Source organism: Protopterus annectens, chromosome 2.part1 (genome assembly GCF_019279795.1).
Source record: "Protopterus annectens isolate FY-2018-M chromosome 2.part1, PAN1.0, whole genome shotgun sequence".
Taxonomy (NCBI): domain Eukaryota; kingdom Metazoa; phylum Chordata; order Ceratodontiformes; family Protopteridae; genus Protopterus; species Protopterus annectens.
In genome coordinates this window covers 1,117,278,578-1,117,304,160 of record NC_056729.1, presented here as the reverse complement: position 1 = coordinate 1,117,304,160, position 25,583 = coordinate 1,117,278,578, and the positions used below count along the sequence as shown (strand labels likewise).

At 41.8% G+C, this 25,583-nt stretch overlaps 1 protein-coding gene across 1 annotated transcript in view; it reads left to right on the top strand.

Moving 5' to 3' along the window:
* The window catches only part of MMUT (methylmalonyl-CoA mutase), a 726,274-nt gene that overhangs the window by 402,889 nt on the left and 297,802 nt on the right, over positions 1–25,583 (top strand). The window contains exon 9 of the mRNA XM_044062658.1: positions 15,095–15,210. Coding sequence (XP_043918593.1) covers positions 15,095–15,210 — 116 coding nt within the window. The remainder of the gene's footprint in view (positions 1–15,094; positions 15,211–25,583) is intronic.

Below are 25,583 nucleotides of genomic sequence, written 5' to 3'. Positions count from 1 at the left end.
GAAGTGCAGTTGCATGTGATGTGTACAAAACAGATAACAGAACATAGCTTGCAGGGCGATTCAGTCTGCACTGAGACTAATATGCCTGTCACGATGTATAATATTAAACTTTATTAACTCCATATAGTATATTACACTCACAAACCCTCATGCTAGGTGTACCATATCTCTTCAGCTTTTGGCTGGCTTCCTTTCCTATCCCCCTTACCCTCTCCTTCATCTTGGTATAATTTTCACTCTTGTAGTGAATTAATACTTCTTTCTATTACTTTTTTTCATTTTCCATCCCCTCCTTTCCTCATTCTAATCAATTTCTGCCATCTTTTTCCTATGTCCAAGGAACCTCTTGTGTATTTCATGCTTTAGTACTGCTTTTTATTCCCTTCCAGTTATGAGTGCTTATGTTTTTTAACTTCATTATTCAGCAGTCTGATGACGTTCATTTCTTTTTCTTTCCAGATGCTGTTCTCTTTATTTATGCCCCAGTTGCAGAATTCCCAAGTATTCACTTTTCCTTTTGAACTATGTCTTCCTGGCCTGCTTTTGGATTTCTTATGCCCACCCACAGTCCCAGAACATGTGCATCATCTGTGCCTGTTGTCACTGACATCTCCAACATATGCTGTTCTCCTTTCTGACTTCCTTTACCAATCTCATGGGTGGGTAGATTTCATCTGTGCAGTATTCAGAGGCTTTCATCTCCCACTCAGTGTACTTTCTGCACGTGCCTCACTATCTGTATTGTCTTCTGCTAGTGTTCTGCAACTCCCTTTCATCCTTCCTCCCTTCCTCAATTCTTTCTCATTTTCTTTTCTTCAGTCTTGTCCTTTCTTTCCCTGTAAGGGTTCATAAATCTGCTAACCAATTCCAACAATCCAAAAGAACATGCTGGGATACAGTCTCCAATCCAATAAAGCTACTTTATTTAATGGAAAACACAATACCACGTCGACCTAGGTTTCGTCTGCACACAAGACCTATTCAGAACAAAGAACAAACTCATTCATCTGTTTAAATACCCACCCTAATGAATAATAAACCAAGAGAAACAATACATTTAAACCACCAATTAATCCCAATACAAAAACTTAAAAGGGAAATAGCTCATTTTCACATAACCCCCTTGAATAAAAAGTCAAAAATCATTTGAATACATATATATAAATTTAGATCCTTTGTGCAACATCTGCAAACATTATTAATCACAATCAAATAAAACTCACTTAATTTTATTTAATTTTGTGAAAAATATATAAATTACCTTGTTAAATATATCATAAAAAATGTAAAAAACATATTTAATATAAGAATAAAAATAAAATATTATTAAATTCATTAAAAATCATCTACCTAAAATATGTTTTAGTTTTAAAACAGGTGCTATACTGATGGCATCATTAATACCCTGAAAATGGTTTGCATCCAATCTTAACTGCCATTTAAGTTCGTCTATATCCAAATGTACATCTAATGTTCTACCTTGTGGGTCAAATCTCACTTGTTGTATTACACAAAACTTAAATTGATGACCAGGAAATTCACACACGTCTCCCCAAAGTGTTAGTACTTTTGGAATGCTGTATAACCAATATGTGTTCCTTAATTCTTTCTCTAAACCGTCTTGATGTTTTCCCTACATAAAATGCCCGGCATAGATCACACTTAGCTGTATATACCACATTTTGCATCTGACAGTTAAATTGACCATTAACAAAAATGTTGTATATATTGATCCTAAAATTGGGCCCCGTTTCCAAAATAAACCTACAGGTTTTACATCTCCCACATTTAAAAATGCCAATGGGTCTACCTGCAACACCCAATTTGCTACCTTGTCCTTGCTGCAGAATTTCTTTGAAGGACCTATTCCTTCTATATACTATTTTAAGGAGACCCCCCCCCATTCTTTTTTCTACTTCACTAATTTTAAAATGCTCCAATTTTTAAACATCATTTGTGCTAACCATTCTGCCTCCATATTATACGTCACTACAAGACGCATCACATCTCTATTCTTTTCACCATCCTTAGAATTTACATTCTCTCCCATCCTTAAATCATCCCGTGCTAATCTTTTAAAATTCAGTATGGGACTATATATTCCCTGTGTCCTTTTCCGTACTACCTCATCTCTCACTTCCCCACATGAGGTTTTAGGATAACCTCTTTTGATTAACATATCTACGATAAAATCCAATTCCCTATAAAATTCCTGATGTAATGTGATCCTATCTCGCCTACATTCAATCCATATGGGTTCGGAGCCGATCCTCGGCTCCGACTCGGCACCGAATACAATAGAACGCAGTCTCTTATTGGCTGAGCTATTCTATATCCCAGGATGCACCACCACTAGTTCCCCAGATCTCGTTTGCCGCTCAAGAGCATAGACGTGGTCTCGGACTTGGCTGAGCTAAGTACTTTTAGTCAGATAGAACCTTTTGTCTGAAAATTCTCTTTTTTCCCCAAAAGCTGTTTTAACAGCTACTGTTGTGATACTGTTGTGTTTTAGAAGTTTCTTTGTGGTATTTTTGAGGTAATCTTGTGGTGATTGTGTCTGTTTTGTCGACCAATGGTTCCGTTTAACTTAGAGGGGCCTAGGCCTGTTAAGTTTTGTGTCACTTGTTGTTAGTGGTCGTTTTTCCTGTTAACTTAGTTTTTGGTGTAGTGCTACAATGTCTAAAGAACATAGACCTTCAGGATTTAAAAAATGCACTAAGTGCGGGTATAAAATGTCAATAACGGATGATCACGCGCTATGTGTGTACTGTTTAGGACCTAAACATCTTCAAGAGTCCTGCAGTGTGTGTCACGCCTTTTCTTCTCGAGTCCTCCAAGAGAGGAAAAACAAGTTAATTTTAAAAGGGCTGATTGCTCCATCCTTTGAGGAAGCTTTGACTTCTGGCTCTCCTACTTCCCAAAGGAAAAAGAAATCGTCGGCTCCGACCAGTCCGTCGGAACCGACACCAAAAAAATCTAGGCAGGCTTCTCCTTGGCTCCACGGACTTGAGCCGAGGGTGGAACAGTCTGCCTCGATGTCTCCTGCCTCGACTCCTTCAGTTTGGGCCGAGGCTCGAGCATCGAGAGGTGTGTCACCTTCATCGGCTCCACTGTCTTGAGCCGATGAGGGTTATGCTCAGACACTTCCCCTCGGTGCGAAGGCCTGCCGGCTCGAGGGAAATTGAAATAGTGGTGGAATCTTCCTCGGCGCCGATAATTATGGAACCTCTACGGAGCCGGTCCCCTTGTCTCTCGGAACCGATGGAGAAGTCTTCTCGAACCCGATCAGTTTCTTCCCGATCTTCGAGGATGTCCGATTCGGACATAGACAGGGTACTTCAGAAGCTCTTCCAGTCTCCAGTCTTTACCAAATTGATGTCGGCTCCGACCCAATTGGTACTGGAGCCGACTGCCCATCCTACTTTGTCGATTCCTCCTCCAACAGCCTCGGCGCCGTTGGAGTTGGTGCTGGTGGATCCGGTCGAGGTAACTGAGTCGGCTCCGACTCTTACTTCTACCCCGTCTCTTGGGTCGGGGTTCGGAACGGGGACCTCCTCTGTCGGCCCGAGTGCCGGGCCCGATTCTTTCGGTCCCTAGCCTCCCTCTCGGTGCGTCGGCTGCAGGGGCTCCCGTCCGTTGTGGCCTCGAGGGTGGACCTTCCCAGGATTCTGGGGTCCGGCCTTCGATGCTATGAGGAGTGCCTTAGCCAAATCTTCTGTGGCTGCTTGACCTTTTCACCACCACCTTCCATGGATTTGGAAACTGGTGCTTCTGGAGTTCCCCTGTCTCACAGCGGAGCCCCTAGGCCTGAGGATACCCCCACAGGTGGTTCCCTTCTTCCTGGAGGTTCCTCCGACGCGCTTTCGGAGGAACCCCCCAGAAAGAAATTGTGTAAGAGGAAACACGTTGACTCCCCTGATGAGTCTCTTACATCGGATACCGACCTCGATGATGCGGAAGGGTCCCCAAAGTCGTCCTCGGATGATGTCTCCTTCGCGGACATATTAGAAATCCTTAAACAACGAGGCGACTGGCAGTCCAAACCCCCTTCTGCTGAGGAGTCGGTCTTCCTCAAGGCCTTTGGTGCTCAGCCCTCCGCCTCCTGGGTGTCTCCACCCTTTGATGAGCTTCTGGATTTGATCTCTCGAAGGGTGTGGGAACACCAGTTCTGTGGAACCGGTGCCTGCTCGCCCCAACAAGTTCCTTCGGCCCCACGGACAAATAATTTTTATCCAAGGCGTGGCAGTAGATGCTATGGTGGTCGCATCTGCTACCCAGCAAGATGTAGCAGAGGCTTCGACGTCCGCCCATCCTCCTAATAAAGAGTCTAGGAGCATGGATCGATGCGGCAGCGTACCCTGACTTCAGCGGCCTTTACGTTAAGGTCCCTGAATTATTTGGCACATTTTACTAGACTGCAGAGGGATCTGGTCAAGGAGCTGTCAGACTCCCTCTCGGGTAATTTACCTGAGCAGTTAGCCCAGTCGGTTGGCGCTCAGTTATCTACCCTTTCTTCTTTATCTAACTCCTCCATGAGGCTCATATCTTATGCTGCTGAAGGAGCGAGTAGAAGCGGTACAGGAGTTGCTTTACGAGACAAGCCTGGCCGCCTGTGTCACTTTGCGGAGGCTTTCAAGTCTTCCTTTGCCGACACTCCCTTTGATGGGTCCTCATTGTTTGGACCCAAGGTAAAGGACACCTTGATTCGCTGTGAGCAAGAGGGTAAGACTTTGGCTGCTGTCGGAGCCCGGTTTTCCACTCCCTTCAGGCCTTATCCCAAGGCTCGAAGGGGTGGGAAGATGTGGTTTCGAAAATCTCAGAAGCCTTACTCGCCACAGCAGAATGACTCCCCTTCTAGAGGCAGAGGAAGGGGAAATTTTTCTGGAAGACGCCGTCCCAGAGGCGGCGGAGGCCCTCGCAACACTGGAGACCGCGAGTCCTTTCGTGGCTCTCCCTCCTTCCAACATCCCTGAAGGAGTGCCCGACTGTGCAGCTCCGGAGCCAGTCGGGGGTCGTTTTTCGGAGCACCTAGAAGCCTGGAGACAGATTACTCAGGACCAATGGGTGCTTCGAATAATTGCCGGAGGATACACCATTCCCCTAGATCATTACCCCCCACCAACCCGAAGGATCCCGCACCCTCCACCCAGTCAGCGGGTTTTAGCAGCCTACGAGGTATCAAAACTGCTGCGAAAAGGAGTCATCCAACCTGTCCCGCAGACCAAGCCGGATCAGGGACTTACTCAAGGTTCTTTTTGGTGCCAAAAAAGACCGGGGACTGGAGACCCATCTTGGATCTCAGCAAATTCAACCGATTAAGTAAGAAGTCCAAATTTCGGATGGTCACCTTACAATCCATTCTTCCACTGTTGGAGGAAGGTGTTTGGATGTGCTCCATAGATCTCAAGGACGCTTACTACCACATATTAATAAATTGGGCATCCAGAAGACACTTACGCTTCAGCCTGGGAGACAGTCATTTCCAGTTTCGAGCTCTGCCCTTTGGTCTCACTTCAGCCCCCAGAGTGTTCACCAAATGTTTGGAAGTAGTGACTGCTCACTTGAGGAGTTTAGGATTCCAGCTGTTTCCGTACCTAGACGACTGGCTCCTAACTGCCACCTCCAAGCATCTACTTTTAGAAAATCTAACAGCCACCATCAAATTGGGCAGTTCCTTGGGGATCACCTTCAATTGGTCAAAATCGGTGTTGCAGCCATCTCAGGGTATTCTGTTTATTGGAGCAGAAATAGATTCAAGACAAATGCGGGTCTTCCTTCCTGCAGAAAGAATAGAGACACTCCAAAATCAGGTCCGGACTCTACTCAAAAGACGTTGGGCTCCAGCAAGGATGGTGTTACAACTATTAGGTTCCATGGCGGCCGCCATTCTCATGGTTCCCTTTGCAAGGCTGCACATGAGGATTCTCCAGTGGCTTTTGTCAGTTCAGTGGTCTTACCAGGACCTTCCTCTCAACCACCAAATACTGATTACAGACAAATGCAAGCAGGACCTTCGTTGGTGGCTGGTAACCGCCAACCTCAATCCGGGTCAACCCTTTGTCCCCCCACTCCCGTCGCCACGCTGACTACGGACGCCTCCCGGACAGGGTGGGGGGGGCATTGTCTGGGCAGGTCGGTTCAAGGCACGTGGCGCTCGGACGAGTCTGTTCTTCACATCAACGTTCTGGAGATGAGGGCGGTGCTATTAGCATTGCAAGCTCTACACGACCACCTTCCCCAAGCCGTGATTGCCATCCAGTCCGACAACATGTCGGTTGTCTGGTACTTGAACAAACAAGGAGGAACCAGGTCCTACCCTCTTTGCAGGGAGGCCATGAGAGTATGGGAGTGGGCGATTGCTACCAAGCGCTACCTACTGGCAGCGCACATTCCGGGGAAGTCCAGCGTGATAGCCGACAGGTTGAGCAGAACTATTCTCTCTCCTCACGAGTGGTCTCTAAACGACAAGATAGCCTCACAGATCTTCTCGAAGTGGGGAATCCCTTGTTTCGATCTTTTCGCGAGTCCCCTCAATGCGAAATGTCCACATTTCTTCACCCTGACTCCTGCTGCGGGGGTGACACCCAAGGACGCTCTAGTCCACGATTGGCCCTCCGGCCTGCTGTATGCCTTTCCACCTATTCCCCTTCTCCCGAAGGTGATTCAGAAGGCGATTCGTCTAAACAGCAAGATGATATTAATCGCCCCGTTCTGGCCTCGGCAAACCTGGTTCCCCTTTCTACGCAAATATGCGTTAGACGGTCCTTGGTTCCTGGATTAGCTTCCGGACCTGTTGACTCATCAGTCGGGACGACTCCACCAGTCCCTCCCTACACTCAGGCTAGCAGCCTGGTTGCTCCTCTTCCAACCGTAGTGAGAAACCATTCCTTAGCCCCAGTAGTCATGCACATCTTATCTTCGGCTCACAAGGCTTCTACCAAGAAAATATATACCGATAAGTGGAAGAGGTTTGCCATCTGGGCCCAATCCCGAGGAGTGGATCCAGTGACAGCTTCCGTATCGGAGGTGCTAAAGTTTTTAGCCACTCTATTTAACCAAGGGTCTTCGGTGTCCACCATTAAAGTACAATTGGCAGCTATCTCTAACTTTCATGAATGTATTAATCCTTCCTTAATGAGCAACAAGCTATGTAAGGCTTTCATTAAAGGAGCTTGGCTGTTACGTCCCCCTACTGTTCATCCGGCACCGCCATGGGACCTTAACGTAGTGCTAGGGGCTTTGACCTCGTCCCCTTTTGAGCCAGCAGCTACCTGTGAATTAAAGTTCCTTTCTTGGAAAACTGCCCTCTTAGTCGCCATTACTTCAGCTAGAAGAGTTTCAGAGCTCCAGGCCTTGTGTATTAACCCACCATACTTGGTTTTTCACAAAGACAGAGTGTCCCTCAGACCAAATCCATCCTTTGTTCCAAAGGTTTGCTCTAAACTGGCTCTTCGACAGTCACTAGAACTACCTGTCTTCTTTCCTAAATTTTCAGATAGGTCTGAATACGTCTTTCACTGCTTGGACGTCCATAGACAATTGCGTTTTTATTTGGATAGGGGCATAAAAAACCAGAAAGTCAGACCAGCTTTTTCTATCTTTTTCCGTTAACAGATTAGGTAATGCGGTCACTAAAGTCACTATTGCTAAATGGATCAGGGACTGCATTACTCATATTTATGCATCCTCGAATAGAAAACTCATAGCTCCGATTAAAGCTCATTCTACTAGAGCTATGGCTACCTCAGCAGCATTTCATTCTAAACTTTCTATTGATGACATTTGTGCGGCTGCCACGTGGACCTCCTCACATACTTTCATTTCTCACTACAAATTGGATGTGGCATCCAGGGGTCGAGCTTCCTTCGGTTCCACAGTTCTCAGGAGTGTTTTCCAGTGAGCCTCCCAGGAATAAGGTGCTAGGGACGCTGTCCCATATGGATTGAATGTAGGCGAGATAGGATCACATTACATCTTTTAGTTATGTACTTACCATAACTTTAGATGTATGGGATCCATCTACTACATTCCTAATAACCCACCCTCCATCCCCCTGCCTCTTAGATCAGGAGAGACCGGTCGATTCGAAATCCAATCTTTCCTCTCTTGAAAGACCTGAGTATGTTATACTAATGGTATGTCTCTGTGTCTGTGAGTGCGGACAAACAAGATCTGGGGAACTAGTGGTGGTGCATCCTGGGATATAGAATAGCTCAGCCAATAAGAGACTGCGTTCTATTGTATTCGGTGCCGAGTCGGAGCCGAGGATCGGCTCCGAACCCATATGGATTGAATGTAGGCGAGATGGATCCCATACATCTAAAGTTATGGTAAGTACATAACTAAAAGTTCTCGATTAACCATCCTGGCTGACCTCACCATCTGCCCCTTTATTATAGACTTCTTCTGGTGGTGAGGGTGCCAACTGCTAAAATCTAAATAGGAATTTGAAAATTAATTTTTTCTATGTATGGTAGAAATTAAACTTTTTTCCTCTTTGGCCACTACTATATTAACATCCAGATATGTAATCCTGTCAGAACTAAATTCATGGGTAAACTTCAAAAAAGGTACAGTACTATTAATGTATTTCAAAAAGGCTTCCATTTCATTAACTCCTCCACTCCAAACCACAAAAATATCATCCAAGAATCTAGTATATTTTTGTATATGTACCTGAAAAGGGCTATTAAATACAAATTCCTGTTCCCAATATGCCATTATATAATTGGCATATATTGGAGCACATGCGGCACCCATAGCGACGCCTGTTTTTTGCTTATAATAGTGCCCCTCAAAATACAAAAAATTATTAACTAGCACTGCTTCCATTAAAGTAACAAAAACATTAATTTCATCCTGTTCGTATATCCCAGTTTTTAATAACTGCTCTTCAAACCAAACAAGTCCCACTTCATGTGGTATTACAGAGAATAAATTATATACATCCACGGTTAACAAAATAGTTTTTTCTGTGATAATAATATTGTTTAATTTATCCAAAAAGTCCCAGGAATCCTTAGTTATGTAGCCAAATTTTTTAATATCTTTCTGTAAATGATGGTCCAAATACTTACTAATAAAGCAAGTTTTACTTCGCTTCCCATCCACAATTGGCCTAAAATTTCACATTATCGAGCCCTTTATGTATTTTAGGGATTCCGAAAATACTACTAACCACAGGATTGGGATTGTTAAGAAATTTATAATCAGTCTAAGCAATATGTCCTTAAAACAGCATATCTTCCGTCAATAAATCTAACGTCATGTGTGCTATATTAATTTGATTTAAACTACTGTCCTCATAAGAATCATCTTCTAACATGCTCAACATAGCATGAACATAATTGTTTTTATCCACAATCACCACATCATTGCCCTTGCCAGGCTTCATAATACGTATTTCACAATTATTTATTATTTCACTTAATGCCCTAATTTCATCATCTGGCATATTAACATACTTTTTCCTGTCATAATCCAAGTTTTTATAAAAAGCCCTGATATCCAATTCATAAGCCCTTTCAAAACTTGCTATAATTTGGCTTATAGGCGGATTAAATTTACTTGGTTTTACTAATGTTTGTTTTTCTTGGCTTCAGTTCAAGAAACATAATTTCAAATTCATTTTTCTAATAAACATTTTTAAATCAATCAATAATTCTGCCAAGTCACCTTTTCTACCTGGGACAAAAGTAAGTCCCTTTGATAAACAATCTGCCTGCTCCGTAGTACATACTGTTTTTGAATAATTATAAATTTTATAATCACCTAAACTGTTTGTGACTATCACAGGATTTCTTAACACATTTAAATGTTCAACATTCAGCTCAGAGCACATAGTGTCATCACCAATAATATCAGTATAACTGATAGAATCAACCAAATCCCCACCATCAGTATTGCCATTAAAAAATTAGTTATTTATACCCTTGTCATTGCAGGTTTGCACAAACATATCAGCCCCATCGTTATGTTCATATGAATAAACACTTTTCATGAAATCCATATCACTATTAATATCTATAACGTGTTTGCTCAAAACGGGGAACTTCTAAATCCCGTTTTTAACTCAGTCAAGGACGCATTTTGCCCTATCGCAAAACCATTATCATTCATATTTAATACATCACAATGACCAAGCCCATTACCAACACTTTGAACAGTCACTTCACCTTGAATATGAGTCAAGGAAACCAAAGAAACATTGTCCCGAACTTTTGCAGTTCACTTGAAGAAAAAACATTAAAACTAGAAATACTATTCATAAGATTTATATCACTATTAACATCAACAGCATGAGTTTGCTCAGAACAGGGAACTTTTGAATCCCTTGATCTTAACTCAGTCATGGACACATTTTGCCTAATCATAAAACCACTGTCATTCCTATTTAACTCTTCACAATAGCCAAGCCGGTTACCGACACTTTTTACAGTCACTTCATCTTGAATACGAGTCAAGGGAACCCCAGGAACAATGTCCCGAACCTGTTGCAGTTCACATGAAGAAATCATGCCAAAACTAGAACTAAAAATACTGTTCCCCTGCTCTTCAGCCCCAAGCCAGCCCTCGCTTTCATCGCAAAGGCTTTCACGCTGACCCATATTATTCATTAAGCCATCACTTACAGCACTTACTTGTGGGGGGGGGGGGAATCCTGCAAATGAAACGTTGTTTCACTCCGTATACATTGGCATCCTTCTGTTGATAATTCCATCTCTTTGGTCGAGCTCCTCGCTGCTTTTAATACATACTGTCCTCTGTTTTCCACGATTGACTTTTCCCCTTTTGCCGTAACCTCTCTGAAAGTCGGGGTTCCTCGCCTAAAGGGATCTCCTATCACCTTTTTTGATTATAACTGATTATAACTGAAAAAAAATTATGTTTTTTGAACTCAAGCCAAGAAAAACAAACATTAGTAAAACCGAGTAAATTCACTCCGCCTATGAACCAAATTATAGCAAGTTTTGAAAGAGCTTGTGAATTGGATATCAGGGCTTTTTATAAAAACTTGGATTATGACAGGAAAAAGTATGTTAATATGTCAGATGATGAAATTAGGGCATTAAGTGAAATAATAAATAATCGTAAAATACGTATTATGAAGCCTGACAAGGGCAATGGTGTGGTGATGGTGGATAAAAACGATTATGTTCATGCTATGTTGAGCATGTTAGAAGATGATTCTTATGAGGACAGTAGTTTAAATCAAATTAATATAGTGCACCTGAAGTTAGATTTATTGACGGAAGATATGCTATTTCAAGGACATATTGCGGAGACTGATTATAAATTTCTTAATAATCCCAATCCTGTGGTTAGTAGTATTTTGGGAATCCCTAAAATACATAAAGGGCGTGATAATGTGAAATTTAGGCCAATTGTGGATGGGAAGCAAAGTAAAACTTGCTTTATTAGTAAGTATTTGGACCATCATTTACAGAAAGGTATTAAAAAATTTGGCTACATAACTAAGGATTCCTGGGACTTTTTGGATAAATTAAATAATATTATTGTCACAGAAAAAAATATTTTGTTACCGTGACTGTATGTAATTTATTCTCTGTAATACCACATGAAGTAGGACTTGTTTGGTTTGAAGAGCAGTTATTAAAAACTGGGATATGTGAACAGGATGAAATTAATGTTTTTGTCACTTTAATGGAAGCAGTGCTAGTTAATAATTTTTTGTATTTTGAGGGGCACTATTATAAGCAAAAAACAGGCATCGATATGGGTGCCGCATGTGCTCCAATATATGCCAGTTATATAATGGCATATTGGGAACAGGAATTTGTATTTAATAGCCCTTTTCAGGTACATATACAAAAATATACTAGATTCTTGGATGATATTTTTGTGGTTTGGAGTAGAGGGGTTAATGAAATGAAAGCCTTTTTGAAATACATTAATAGTACTGTGCCTTTTTTGAAGTTTACCCATGAATTTAGTTCTGACAGGATTACATATTTGGATGTTAATATGGTAGTGGACAAATAGGAAAAAAGTTTAATTTCTACCATACATAGAAAAAATAAATTTTCAAATTCCTATTTAGATTTTAGTAGCTGGCACCGTCACCAGCAGAAGACGTCTATAATAAAGGGGCAGATGGTGAGGGAAGCCAGGATGGTTAATTGAGAACAGGAATTTCGTAGGGAATTGGATTTTATGGTAGATATGTTAATCAAAAGAGGTTATCCTAAAACCTTATGTGGGGAAGTGAGAGATGAGGTAGTACAGAAAAGGACACAGGGAATATATAGTATCTTACTGAATTTTAAAAGATTAGCACAGGATGATTTAAGGATGGGAGAGAATGTAAATTCTAAGGATGGTGAAAAGAATAGAGATGTGATGCGTCTTGTAGTGACCTATAATATGGAGGCAGAATGGTTAGCACAAATGATGTTTTAAAATTTGGAGCATTTTAAAATTAGATAAAGAAGTAGAAAAAAGAATGGGGGATCTCCTTAAAATAGTATATAGAAGAGATAGGTCCTTCAAAGAAATTCTGCAGCACGAACAAGGTAGTAAATTGGGTGTTGCAGGTAGACCCATTAGCAGTTTTAAATGTGGGAGATGTAAACCTGTAGGTTTATTTAGGAAACGGGGTCCAATTTTAGGATCAATTTGTACAACATTTTTGTTAATGGTCATTTTAACTGTCAAGACGCAAAATGTAGTATATACAGCTAAGTGTGATCTATGCCGGGCATTTTATGTAGGGAAAACATCAAGACGGTTTAGGGAAAGAATTAAGGAACACATATTGGATATACAGCATTCCAAAAGTACTAACACTTTGGCGAGACGTGTGTGAATTTCCTGGACATCAATTTAAGTTTTGTGTAATACAACAAGTGAGATTTGACCCACAAGGTAGAACATTAGATGCACATTTGGATATAGACGAACTTAAATGGCAGTTAAGATTGGATGCAAACCATTTTCCGGGTATTAATGATGCCATCAGTATAGCACCTGTTTTAAAACTAAAACATATTTTAGGTAGATGATTTTTAATGAATTTAATAATATTTTATTTTTATTCATATATTAAATATGTTTTTTTACATTTTTATGATATATTTAACAAGGTCATTTATATATTTTTCACAAAAATAAAATTAAGTGAGTTTTATTTGATTGTGACGAGTAATGTTTGCAGATGTTGCACATAGAATCTAAATTTATGTATATATATGTATTCAAATGATTTTTGACTTTTTATTCAAGGGGGTTATGTGAAAATGAACTATTTCCCTTTTAAGTTTTTGTATTGGGATTAATTGTTGGTTTAAATGTATTGTTTCTGTTGGTTTGTTATTCATTAGGGTGGGTATTTAAACAGATGAATGAGTTTGTTCTTTGTTCTGAAGAAGTCTTGTGTGCAGACAAAACCTAGGTCAACATGGTTTTGTGTTTTCCATTGAATAAAGTGGCTTTATTGGATTGGAAACTGTATCCCAGCATGTTCTTTTGGATGGTTCCTAAATCTGTTTGGTCCTTTGCCTCCATAACCTCTTCTATTTCCTCCAGGATGCCAACCTCTTTCTGTTTGTTCTCCTTTCCTACCAGTTCCTTTATCCTGTTCCCCTCTTTGTGTTCTTTTTCAGGTCTCCCCAAGTGCAAAGTAGTTCCACCACTGGAATTCTAGTGTCTTTCTATATTAACTCTTCCTTTGTTTTAAATTAATTTTTCCCTACCATCTTTCTCCATATCTTCCTGTCCTTTCCTGCTCTTGTTTAACCTCCTTCTCTTCTGTGTCTAACCAGTGGATGATACTACATATTAGTTCATGGGTTGGGATGTGTGAGAGCCCCCACTCCACCCTTTTCTGACTCATTCTCATTTTCGCTAAGCTTACTCTTTTCCCTTACCTTTATTGACCTAGCCTCTGTCTTTTTGAACCTTTTGTATCCTTTTGCCCTTAGAGTCTATTTGTATTTTCCAGAGTAGGTGGAGGACTGCTAGTAGTATTATTATCATTGCTGCATTAATTCTCCCAAGCAATGCTTAAGTCCTTTCTCTCTCTCTGGAGACTGTCCCTTTCAAGTCTGATTAAAATATTTTATCAGAAATTTCTTAAATATACAATACTCATGATATGTGTTTGCTACATGATGGGTAAACATTTGTGAATAAGAAAGTACCTAATTGTTCTCTGACTGGAGGGCAAAATGCCTCATCCTTCAGTTGTCTATGGGGTGTTATCTTATCCTAACCTTCTTTGCCTTTCAGCAGCCTGGGGAAGTGTGACTGTCACAGTGCCAACTGACCCATCAATGCTTCCATGCAAAGGTCAATCCTGAGTCTTTAGTGGGTGCTTGACCCCATCTATTTCTGCTGCTTGCTGCAACACCCAGCCTTTTCTCATGGACAATAATGCTATGGACTGGACCGCCTTTCTTCTGTCTCCCAGGATGGACAAACAATAATTAGCTTCTTAATGTCACCATTTCTGTGCAGCTCCTTCTGCTTTCTGGGCACTGCTTATACCCAGATCATCTGGGTCATAGTCAGGGCTTTATCCCCATGTGCCATGAATCTGGCTATATTTGGTCCCTTAAGTTTTTCATATTATTTGACCAATTCCTTCTGCGTATGTGAGTTTTGTTTTTTATCAGTGCCTTAGGGCACTTACTCTGGCGTAGAATTAGGCTGATCATAATGACTGTACAGTTGACAGTGAGATTTTAGTGTGGATACTGAAACATTCTCTTGACACTCATGTACTATATAGATACAGAATGAGAAAATATTTCCTTGTTAATCATCTGATACAGAAGACAAACTGCATCCTAGTAGAAATGTAGCCATGTACAGTGAGAAACATTCTGTACCATGAGTAGCAAGACATAACATACTTTCTACAATGAGGAGAAGACTCCAGTGAATCAAGCAGCATGTTACAGCTTATATTTTATGTTTCAGAAATGTGTTAAATTGTAGGATTTTGAATGCTTTTAGATTGGTATTTTTAGTGTTTTACAGATGCATTTCAGTATTTTGTAAGAAACTTTAATTTTTGTAACAGTGTGTACTTAACAATTCTGAATGTTTCAGAGACATATTTGTACTTCCTCAGGTAAAAGCATCCAGAGATAGCATGGTAGCAGAGCAAAGCTTAAATGCCATTACAGAATGCGCACGTACTGGAGAAGGCAATTTGTTGGCACTTGCAGTTGAAGCAGCACGAGCAAGGTATGTTCTAAGTAACGTAGCAGCCTGATGATGTATACAAACCAGCACTGTGTTTGTCTTGAAGGTCTTCAGTTGTAAGACTGCAAATTTATTCTGCTGTTTCTTTGTTTCCTTTTTATTTTATTTTATTTTATTTTAATGTGTGTTTATGTTGATAGAAAACTTCCTCTGCATGTTAAATAGTATAACCTTATCCTTCTTCAGGTCAAGTTATGATGATCAGATGAGTTCTCATAAATAAACTCTAGGAATTAGTATTAATGGCCCTTATCAAGAAGGGAAGAAACCTGCCAGCTATACTTGATAGGGTGCATGGGTAGGCAATATATGATTGTACAAAACTGCCTGCCTAATATTAACCTGTGAACCTAACTGTAGTGATGGGTTAATATTTCTTTCCGAGTAATCATTATGGGGTGGATTCATGAATGCCTACACTAAGTGCTGCCCATTTGACTTGTCAGGGACTGCATGACACAGAAATTGTAGAGCGATACCTGGTGGGCAGGGAAACACTAGTGGAAATATGCAACCACTGCCATCCCAGAGAAATCATGGATAACCCACTTTACAGAGACCCATAGTGGATGTATTAGGGGAGTCACAAGCCTCAGCTTCTAGGATATTACATCATTTTCTGAATGCAATGCTACAACATGCAAGGCAGCATATCTGTTTTCCATGTACCCCAGAGGACAGGGCAAGAACTATGCAGGAACTTTATGCAGTAGCACACTTCCCCTGAAGTTTTGGGGGACATATATTGCATGCACATAGAAATAAAAGCCCCACCTGTTAAATAGGGAAGGAGGTACATTAACAGGAAAGGTTACTACTCTATAAATTAAGTCGTTTGTAATGTTCAAGAAATCATCTGCAGTGTTGGCGCAGTCAACCCAAGCAGTTTTCATGACGCACACATATGGCACACCTGTAAGCTGCACACAAGGTTTGCTAGGGGTGATTTTCCACAAGGGCATATATTGGCCGATGGTTATGTACAGGAACCGAGACTCATGACTCTCATAAGAAAATCACACAACCCTTCAGAGGAAGGGATACAGTGATGCCCATGCTTACACTAGGAATGTCATAGAACATATATTCGGCTTGCTCAAATCAAGGTTCTGGGATCTAGACATATCAGGAGGTGTCTCACAGTATGACTCAGCAGCCTCTACCCAAATTCTCACAGCCTGTGCCATGTTGCATAATATAATTCCCAGGAAACAGCTTCAACAAGGTCAAGGGGCAGGAGGAAGAACCACTATAGGTTGTATATGGTGCCGGCAGACATAAGGCATGCACAACATGCCATGGCTGAGGCTAAGAGGCAAAGGATAGCATACACACTGACTGCCTGAATGAAAACCTAAAAGCTTAACTGATGCCTGCAAAACTGCACAGTGTTTACTTAACTATGTAATGGTTGTGTTCTGTTAGTATCAAATAGATGCTAACATCTTTTAGCTGCAGTATTAACAAGGTAAGTCTGGAACCTGTATGGAAGAAAAAGAGGTGTAAACTGATTACTCTCATATGCAAGTACTCAAATGTCCCTAAGCTGGAACATGTCCCAGGCATACAGTAATGTCAGTAGTAGCTTATGACTGATGTTTGAAATATACAGCTGTGGATTTTGCCCAGTACTGTGCAGCAAACATTTCAGCTGACCACTGTATATAAACCAGTGAGCAGATAATTGGTAGCATCATTTCCACAAGTATACCCATAAGCAATACTTAAATATCTACTTTGACTGCATTACTAAGAATGCTAACAGAAATACAGTGATGGTCAACAATTGCATAACTGATTATTCACAATTGACATTGCTCACGTTCAGGTACATTTACATTAAAGGAAGCTTCTGAGTAAGCAAGCATTAGATATCCACTCTGCATCAGACTTAGGTGCAACCTGAAGTCACAAACAAATGTGCAAAGGGCAGGGCACAGACATTATCATTTGCACAGGGTGGGGGATACAGGAGGGTAAGCCTGACACCAGATAAATGAGTGTGTGTGAGTAACAAAATGGTTGTGGTAACGGTGTACATATGTATTTCTCATATTGGTTTATGTATTGAAATAATAAAATTGTATGACATGCTGTTGATCTAATTTTGTCCCACCCTATCTCTCTTGATTTTTTTTTCTCATAGATAATTTTCTTTAAAAAAGGCCATAAGCAAAAGGACATAGTTCGACCACTGTTGTTTGGCCTGCCATTATATCACAGTTGGCAGAGGCAGCACCACCACGTGCAGCATAGACAGTCAGCACTTCTGGGATGCAACATGTCAGCATTACCTCCACAACTCCTGCCCTATGTGCTCTACTTGCATTAAGTAGCTCTGCCCTGGCTACTGGTGCAATGGTACCCACTGAGGAAAGTACTAGTGAAGGTGGCAATTTTTTCACAGATCAGGAGCTGACAGGGCTGGTGTAGGGCATAATGGAAAGGGGCCTCTGTGCCTGAATCATCAGGGTTGAAAAGGTCCTACACTGTATTGCCAAAACAATGCCACGGCCAACCTTGACCCAGGTAACTGACACATGAGTCAGTGATGACTGACCTGAAGGTGAGGACTAGATTCTCACTGTTCTCATTCTGGGCATGGATGTGCCTCTGATGTCCCCAACCTTTTGTGTGGGAGAGAGTTAAAGAAAATTTACAACAAAGAATTATATGAGTAGATAGGACAACTTCTGAATGTATTAATGGAATTTTGAAACAGAGATATTTGCATTTCTCAATTATGTTGACTCATTTATCCATCACTGCTATTCAAAAGTGCACTGCCATATTTATGAAGGGTTTGCATTTGTGAATGCAGATTGTTCAATCATGAGCCTAAGCAAATGACAGTGACAAAATAAATAGCTGCTATGTGTATGCAGTCTTTGAACTGTTATGAATGCTTGATTAACAATCCACTGATTTACAATTGTGATTGTCATTGAAACCGCACACTGTGAAACAGGTACGTCATTCACAGTAATGCATTGGACATGAAGGGTAGTACAGAGATGTTGTCAGACATGTCTGTAATTATATGGGACAAGCAAAGTGCTGTAAAGCTGGACTGTCCATACACATGTATTTGTCCCAAAACCTGTGATGCACAGCTGCTGATGTTTAAAATTGGGAAGTTGTAATACTCACAAATGTGCATTTTCACATCTTGAAAGTTGGACTTCTTCTGTGGCACTTGCAATTTATACTCTGAACTCTAGGATGTGTAATTAGTTAAGTAGGTGGTTTGAATCTGATAGTGGTGAACTTGTGTGTCTAGTTCTAGTGTTAGGTATGTAAAGCTTCAAAAGCAGATGTGCTGTGTCCATTTCTACTCAGGAGAAAACTTTTAACTTTGGACACCACTCCCTCTGCACTTTATCCCACTTTTAGCACATATTCTGTGCAGCACAACACACTGATGAGGTCATACTGTCTAAAGTGCACTCTCTCACTAAGAGTCACAGTTCTTCTTTGGCACTTGCAGTTAATGCTGTGTTCTTTGGATTGTGTAACTAGACAGGTATGAGGTTCAAATCTCACATTGGTGAACGTGTGTGTGTGTGTGTGTGTGTGTGTGTGTGTGTGTGTGTGTGTGTGTGTGTGTGTGTGTGTGTGTGGCTTAAATGTCAGGTACATGAATTACCCACAATATAGTGACATTTGAAAAAGAAACATGCAGTTGTACAGGCAATAAGAAATAAACACAACGTTCATGTCCAAGTTGCCGTGTATCTGAAACATGATCTGGAAATGTGACCTGATCTAGTGATATAGCAATTAAACCTGGGTATAGCAGCAGAGATGGGCATAGGTGAACAAACAGTTTCGGGAGTTTTGGGATACTTCCCAGGAACAGGGATATTTACTGGAACATCCTCTGGAACTGGAACACTGGATAAGTCACTCTGAGTTATAGTCTTTCTCACAGGTGTGATACTGCAATACAGGCTTGGACACCTGGATCAAATGTTTCTGATTCCACCTAAATTTTGCTCCTTGCGATTCCACAATGTACGATCTTGGCTCTGGACATACACTCTTCATGACATCAATCCGATCAAAACATTTGGATGTCTACATCCTCATGCTCTCCCCTTCTCGTAATGGATTGAGTGGCTTGCCGGACTTGTCATAACAGGACTTATGGGATAAATGCTTTTTTAACAGATGGGCTTTCACTGACCTGTTCTAAACACATGGAACCAATAGACAGTTGCTAATTGGTAGTGTGAGTCTGATTTGTCTCGACAGACATCTCTGTGCAGGTGAACCAATATGTTTATCACGAGGAGCATTTCTGAGATTCAAGAAAACATCGCTATTGTCTTGCTTTGACTTCGCTAGTAATTGTTTTGCACTTTGAACTGCACATTCTGCCAAACCATTCAACTGCAGATACTCAGAGCTACTTGTAACATGAGTAAAGTCCCCCTCTTCAGCAAATCTTTTGAACTGCTGGCTTGTAAACTGTGTACCATTGTCAGAAATAACTTTGTGCGGGCTACCATGGACTGCAAAATGACGTGTCATCTTAGTAATGAAAGTACTGGATGCTAGATTAGGAAGTAGGTCAATTCGAACCAATTAGACTAGGAGTCTACTAACACCAAGTAATGTTGACCATTCCATTTGAAAATGTCTGCAGCTACTGTTGACCAAGGTAGTTCAGGACTGGTTTAGCCGAAGTGGTTCTCTCTGTTGATGTGGCTTAGTGCTGTTAAATACAGAAAAAGATGAAAGTACTTTTTCAATGTCCCTTGACATAGAAGGCCAAAATACTAATCCTCTTGCCCTTCTTTTGGTAGAATAAGTTTGTGGGTGGCCACAATGCAAAACAGTAATATATTCTTGTTTTAAGGATTTTGGAACAATCACTTTTGGACCTTTCACGGTGATACCATTTTCAAACAAAATCTCATCTCTGTAAGGAAAATATGGTTGCACTTCTGCTGGTAAACAAGATTACTTTGAAGGCCATCCTCAACTGATAAAGCGGTTCAGCTTGTGAAGAATTGGATTTGAGGCTGTATGACTTCTAAGCTCACCAAGATTTGTGGAAGAAAGATTTCTCACTTCCATGACTTCAAACTCAAGTGTCTCAGTTTCATGCTGTTCAGTGGTATTTCTATGTGATCTAGACAGTGTATCAGCAAGATAAAGAAGTTTGCCTTTTGTGTAGACAAGATTGAAATTATACTTTTGCAATTTCAACATCATGTGTTGCAGTCTGGCAGGAGCTGTATACTTAGGCTTTTTCAAAATAGTGACTAGAGGATGATGATCTGGTTCAGTTTGAATAAGTTTACCATAAATATAATCATGGAACTTCGAACATGCAAACACAATTGCCAAGAGTTCTTTCTCTATCTGCAGAAACTGCACTTCATTTTGGGTTAGAGTTCTGGACGCATAAGCTACACGTGTACCCTCTTGAAGAATGACTGCACCAAGACCAAATTTCAAAGCATCACAAGAAAGAGTAACTGGTTTGTGAACATCATAGTAGCTGAGACATGGTGGACTGCCAAGTCTATGTTTCAAGACATCCAATCGTTTTTAAGTGTTTTTCAACTGTTGAACTCTTGAGGACTACAGACTCAAGTGCAATAGCTATTTTTCTGCTTTAAAAGTGTTTGTTTTACTGTATCTGTTTTAATTTTTGGAAAAAAAAAAAAATCCTATCTCTCTACTCGTTTCCCACCTTTCTGTAACCAGTAGAGTCCAGTTTTCAGATTTTGCTGAATTTTGGGGTGGTTTGTAGATGTTCTTTGTGTTTCACTGTTGCAGTCATTACACTTGGGTAATCTGCTGGCAGGTTGCCCTCAGTCGGCCGGAATAACAAAGTCTTGGGTCCTGCGTCAGTTGCTGTCTCCTCTTCCATGACGTCAGGTCATCAGGGGTATAAAACATGCAGCCGATGCCATTTTAATCAGTCTTTCTTGCTGCGCGGTGCCCGAAGCAGAAGCAGTTCGCAAGTGCCGGTCGGCCGACTTGAAATTTTCGTTTGGGCTGTTTTGTAGTTCTGTGTTGCCCTGACCTTACTAAGATAGAAGGAAGCTTCTCTGTTCATCAGTGAGAGTGGTGAGCTTTGAGCAGCCTGTCTGTCGCTGAAGGAGTAGTTTCAGCTCAGAATCTTTAGTTTTATTTGCCATTTTGGGCTATTTCTATCCCTTTCATCTTTCTGTTTAAAAACCCGTGTTTGCGTGGTTTTGCGCATCACACAGCACCATTTAACTAGGCTTAAACTATTCCCAGTGCCAGAAAGTCTGCTCTTTTAATTTTCCATTAGAACTAGCCAGTTTTCTAGTTTTAGCCCTCAAAACTGTTTCCTTATCCTCAGCACTTGTTCAAAACTCATTGCAAGCACTAAATAATCTACAAATTACTGCAGCACTCAACTTTCCTCACTTGTTTGGAGGAAAACAGTTTTTAGTACTTAAATTAATAAGCACCTATCCAGGCATGTCTAAGGGTCAGCTCCCAGTATTTTCCCCTGTCCACCTGATGAATCTGGGCATCTTGGGGCAATGTAGAAATTGCCTCATGTACACTGACAACCCTGTCCTCCAACCACCCAGCACTACAACCTGTGAGAGATGCACTTATATAGCCAAACTGGAAGCCAAGCTCTCTCCAACCAAGACTGTCCTAGACAGTCAAGAGGAGAAGGTAAACACCTGCACCACACCACACTCAACACATAAGCCATCAAAACCTACACCACCTAAACCCACACATAGTAACACAAAACACACACTTACATTTGTGGAGGCTTTCAATAAAAATCTGTCCAAACAACAAAGACCTTCAAAGCTGAAACACAAGCAATCACCACCCCCCCCAACACTACCCAAATGACACATAGCCCACAAAATCAGTGTGCCAGTCAACCTCAGCCCATAAGGCAAAACAACGTACCCAACACACTAGTCATAGGTGACTCTATAGTCAGGCACACTGATGTCCCACTCACCAGGCTAAACAAGGAGAAAGTTACTGTCAGCTGTCTGTTGGGTGCCAGGATCTGCCACATAATGCAAGCACTCAGGTCACTCCACAGCAAGTACAAATACGAGTCTGTCATTGTCCATGTTGGTGTGAATTACCTGAGGTGTACCTCCCTGGACTACATGAAAAGAGACATGGAGGAGCTCTCGGATCATGTAGCTCAGGCAGGTATGACACTAGCCCTGAGTAGCATCCTGCCATCACCCAGAATGATACCACAATACAAGGACAAAATGATTGACTTCAACAATTGGTTAAGTTTCTGGTGTCATTCTAAGGGGATCCAGTGTCTTTCTGCATGGGACGACATGATCGACAGACCACGATGCTTTGCCAGAGACGGCCTGCACCTGTCACCACTGGGGTTCCAGATACTGGCTAAGGCTCTTGCCACCCCTATAGTGCCTTTTTTAGGCAAGGTTCAAACGACAAACTCATCACCCTAGCAGGTATAAGCAAGCAAAATTTGATGGTAATGCTACTCAGTGCTAGAAGTCTAAACCTCAGAATGCACTCACTCAAAGCAGTCCTTAAAATGGAGAATATCAACATCTGTGCAATGACAGAGACCTGGTTCAAGGCTCCAGAGAGCACCCCTGCATTACCAGGCTATAACTCATACCACTCCTTTCGGCCACCTAACCTGGACTGAAACACTAAAGGAGGAGGCATGTTCATATTCATTAAGGATATCCACACCTCCAGGCTAGTTGCTCAACATAATGCATCCACAATTATCCAAGTGCAACAAACACTGGGCAAGACTGCAGTCCAGGTTGCAACTTGTTACAGATCCCTCGCCATGCTCCAGGATGCCCATTTCACGTTTCTCGATATACTGGGTAATGTTAAGGTACAGCCCAATACCCTAAAAAAGGGCGATTTCAACTACCCCACCATCAACTGGGAAAACAACTCATGTACTAACTCATTTGCTCAATGCTTTCTGGACTTCACAAATTTCAATGCCCTGGATCAGCTTGTCCATACCCCCACCAGGGGCAGCAATATCATGGACCTGGTCATTACCAATATGGGCAACTGATGTTCCACGCCAGAGGTCAACTCCTCGCTGGTCAGATCCGACCACAAGCTAATCACCCTAGATATCAATATCCTGCCCCCACCCCCCATTAAGGAAGCCACCATACAAAACTTCTCCAAAGCCTACTTCGTGCTTCTTAAGGCAGAAGTGGCAAGATTCACGACACCCATACAGATGGAAAATAGAGGTAGGACTGCTGAATCTTATACAAATGCACTGTATAAGCACATACACGAGTGCACGGATCGTGCCATCCCCAACAGAACCAAGATGCTAGCCTCCAAAAAAAAGGAAGCCAGTCTGGTGATCCCCTGCCATAAACAAACTCTACAACATAAGGAAGAAGCTGTTGCAAAAAAAATAAAATCCCCTGATTGCAGGAACTTCGTGGTCACCCTCAGTAAGAAGCTGAGATCCCTCATAAAATCCTCCAAAGCTAGTTACAAAAATAAAATTGCCACTGATTCTAAAGACAGCCACAAAGCAGTCTACATCTATGTCAAGAATCTCAATGGTAACAATCAGATCTGCTCAGAGTTACAGCACAATGGCACCAGATATACAGAACCAACTGATATTGCCAACATCCTGTTAGACAGGTTCAGTACAAACTTCACCCCCCAAAGGGCCCATCACTATACCGGAAGAATGCAAAGCCCCTTTAATCACAGCTGCACAACCATACTCTCTAAACCCAAGAACACAGCATCCATGGGACCTGACAACATTCCAGGCTGCGTTTTTCACGAACTACAAAACGAACTGGCACCCCACCTAGGTACCATGTTCAGTCATAGCCTCACTTCAGGCTTTGTGCCTACTGAATGGCGCACAGTTACGGTTATCCTACTCCACAAAGAGGGTGCCACCATGGACCCTGGGAACTACCGCCCCATTAGCCTGACGAGCCTGGTCTGCAAGGCTGTGGAACGTATCATATTGGAACTTATAAACAAGGACATAGGTAACCTCCAAACTCTGGACCCCACTCAGTTTGGGTTTGTAAAAGGTAGGTCATGTCTCCTAAACCTGGTTGACTTCTTTGAAGCAGTCAACAGAGCTGTGGATGGGGGTAAGGTGGTGCACACAGCCTGTCTTGATCTCACAAAGGCTTTCAGCACCATCCCCCACTCTGGAATTATAGTTAAACTCACTAGACTGGGCATAAATCCCTATGTCACAAGATGGGTGGCCAACTGGGTCATTGACAGAACCCACACAGTGAAAGTAGCCGACTCCAAATCCAATTTCAGACCAGTGACAAGTGGAGTACCACAGGGCTCAGTCCTGGGTCCTCTCCTGTTTGGCATCTACTTCTCAGAAGCCCAGGCTAATATAGCAGGTCATTGGCTAACGAAGTTCACAGATGACTGGAAACTAGGTGCCATAGTAGAATGCCATAGTAGAATCCCCTAATGATGTGCACATTCTACAATGGGGCCTCACTGAGACTGATGCTTGGTGTCAAAGTCATGGCCTCAAGCTCAGTGCCAAGAAGTGCATTGTCATCCCCTTTGGGAAAAACACTGTACCCATGAACTACTACATAGGCGGTAGCCCACTAAATACCGAAAGTGTGATAAGAGACCTTGGGACACAGGTGGACAGTAGTCTCTCCTTTGATAATCACATCGCCACAGTAAGGAAATCCTTCTACGTGGCACACCTCATCACAAAGGGGTTCACCTCCAGAAAAAAAGAGGTCATTGTTCCTTTCTACTCATCCTTCATCAGACCCATTATAGAGTACAACACCCTGTTTGGCATGTACCTTGCAAGACATCTACAACAACTAGAAAGACCACAGAAATACCTCACTTAGAGGATTACTGGCCTCAAACAGATGCCATACGCAGACCATCTCAAAACACTCCAGCACTTATCGTCTACTCAGAGGCGACCTTTGCCTAACATACAAAGCCATGTCAAACCCAGATCTGTTGGACATGCTACACTTAATGAAACTCCTCTCCCTCTGAGCCACATGCTCCAGGGACCTAAACCTTGCCACCACAATAAACAGAACATGCTGGAGGAATAGATTCCTGTCTCAGAGACTTCCCATGCTCTGGATCAGACTACCCTTTCATGTCAAGCAAAGTTCCTCATTAGCTCTCTTTAAAAACAATCTTGACAATTGGATGGGAAATAGGAAATTCACCCCAGGGATCACTTATGTTGCTCTGCTAGACAGGGGCACAGGAAAATAACTTTCTTGGGTGGCAAAAGTGGGGAACATTTTTGGATAGGCTTATATAGGCCCCAGGGCCGATAGCCTAGTACCTACCTAAGAACCTAG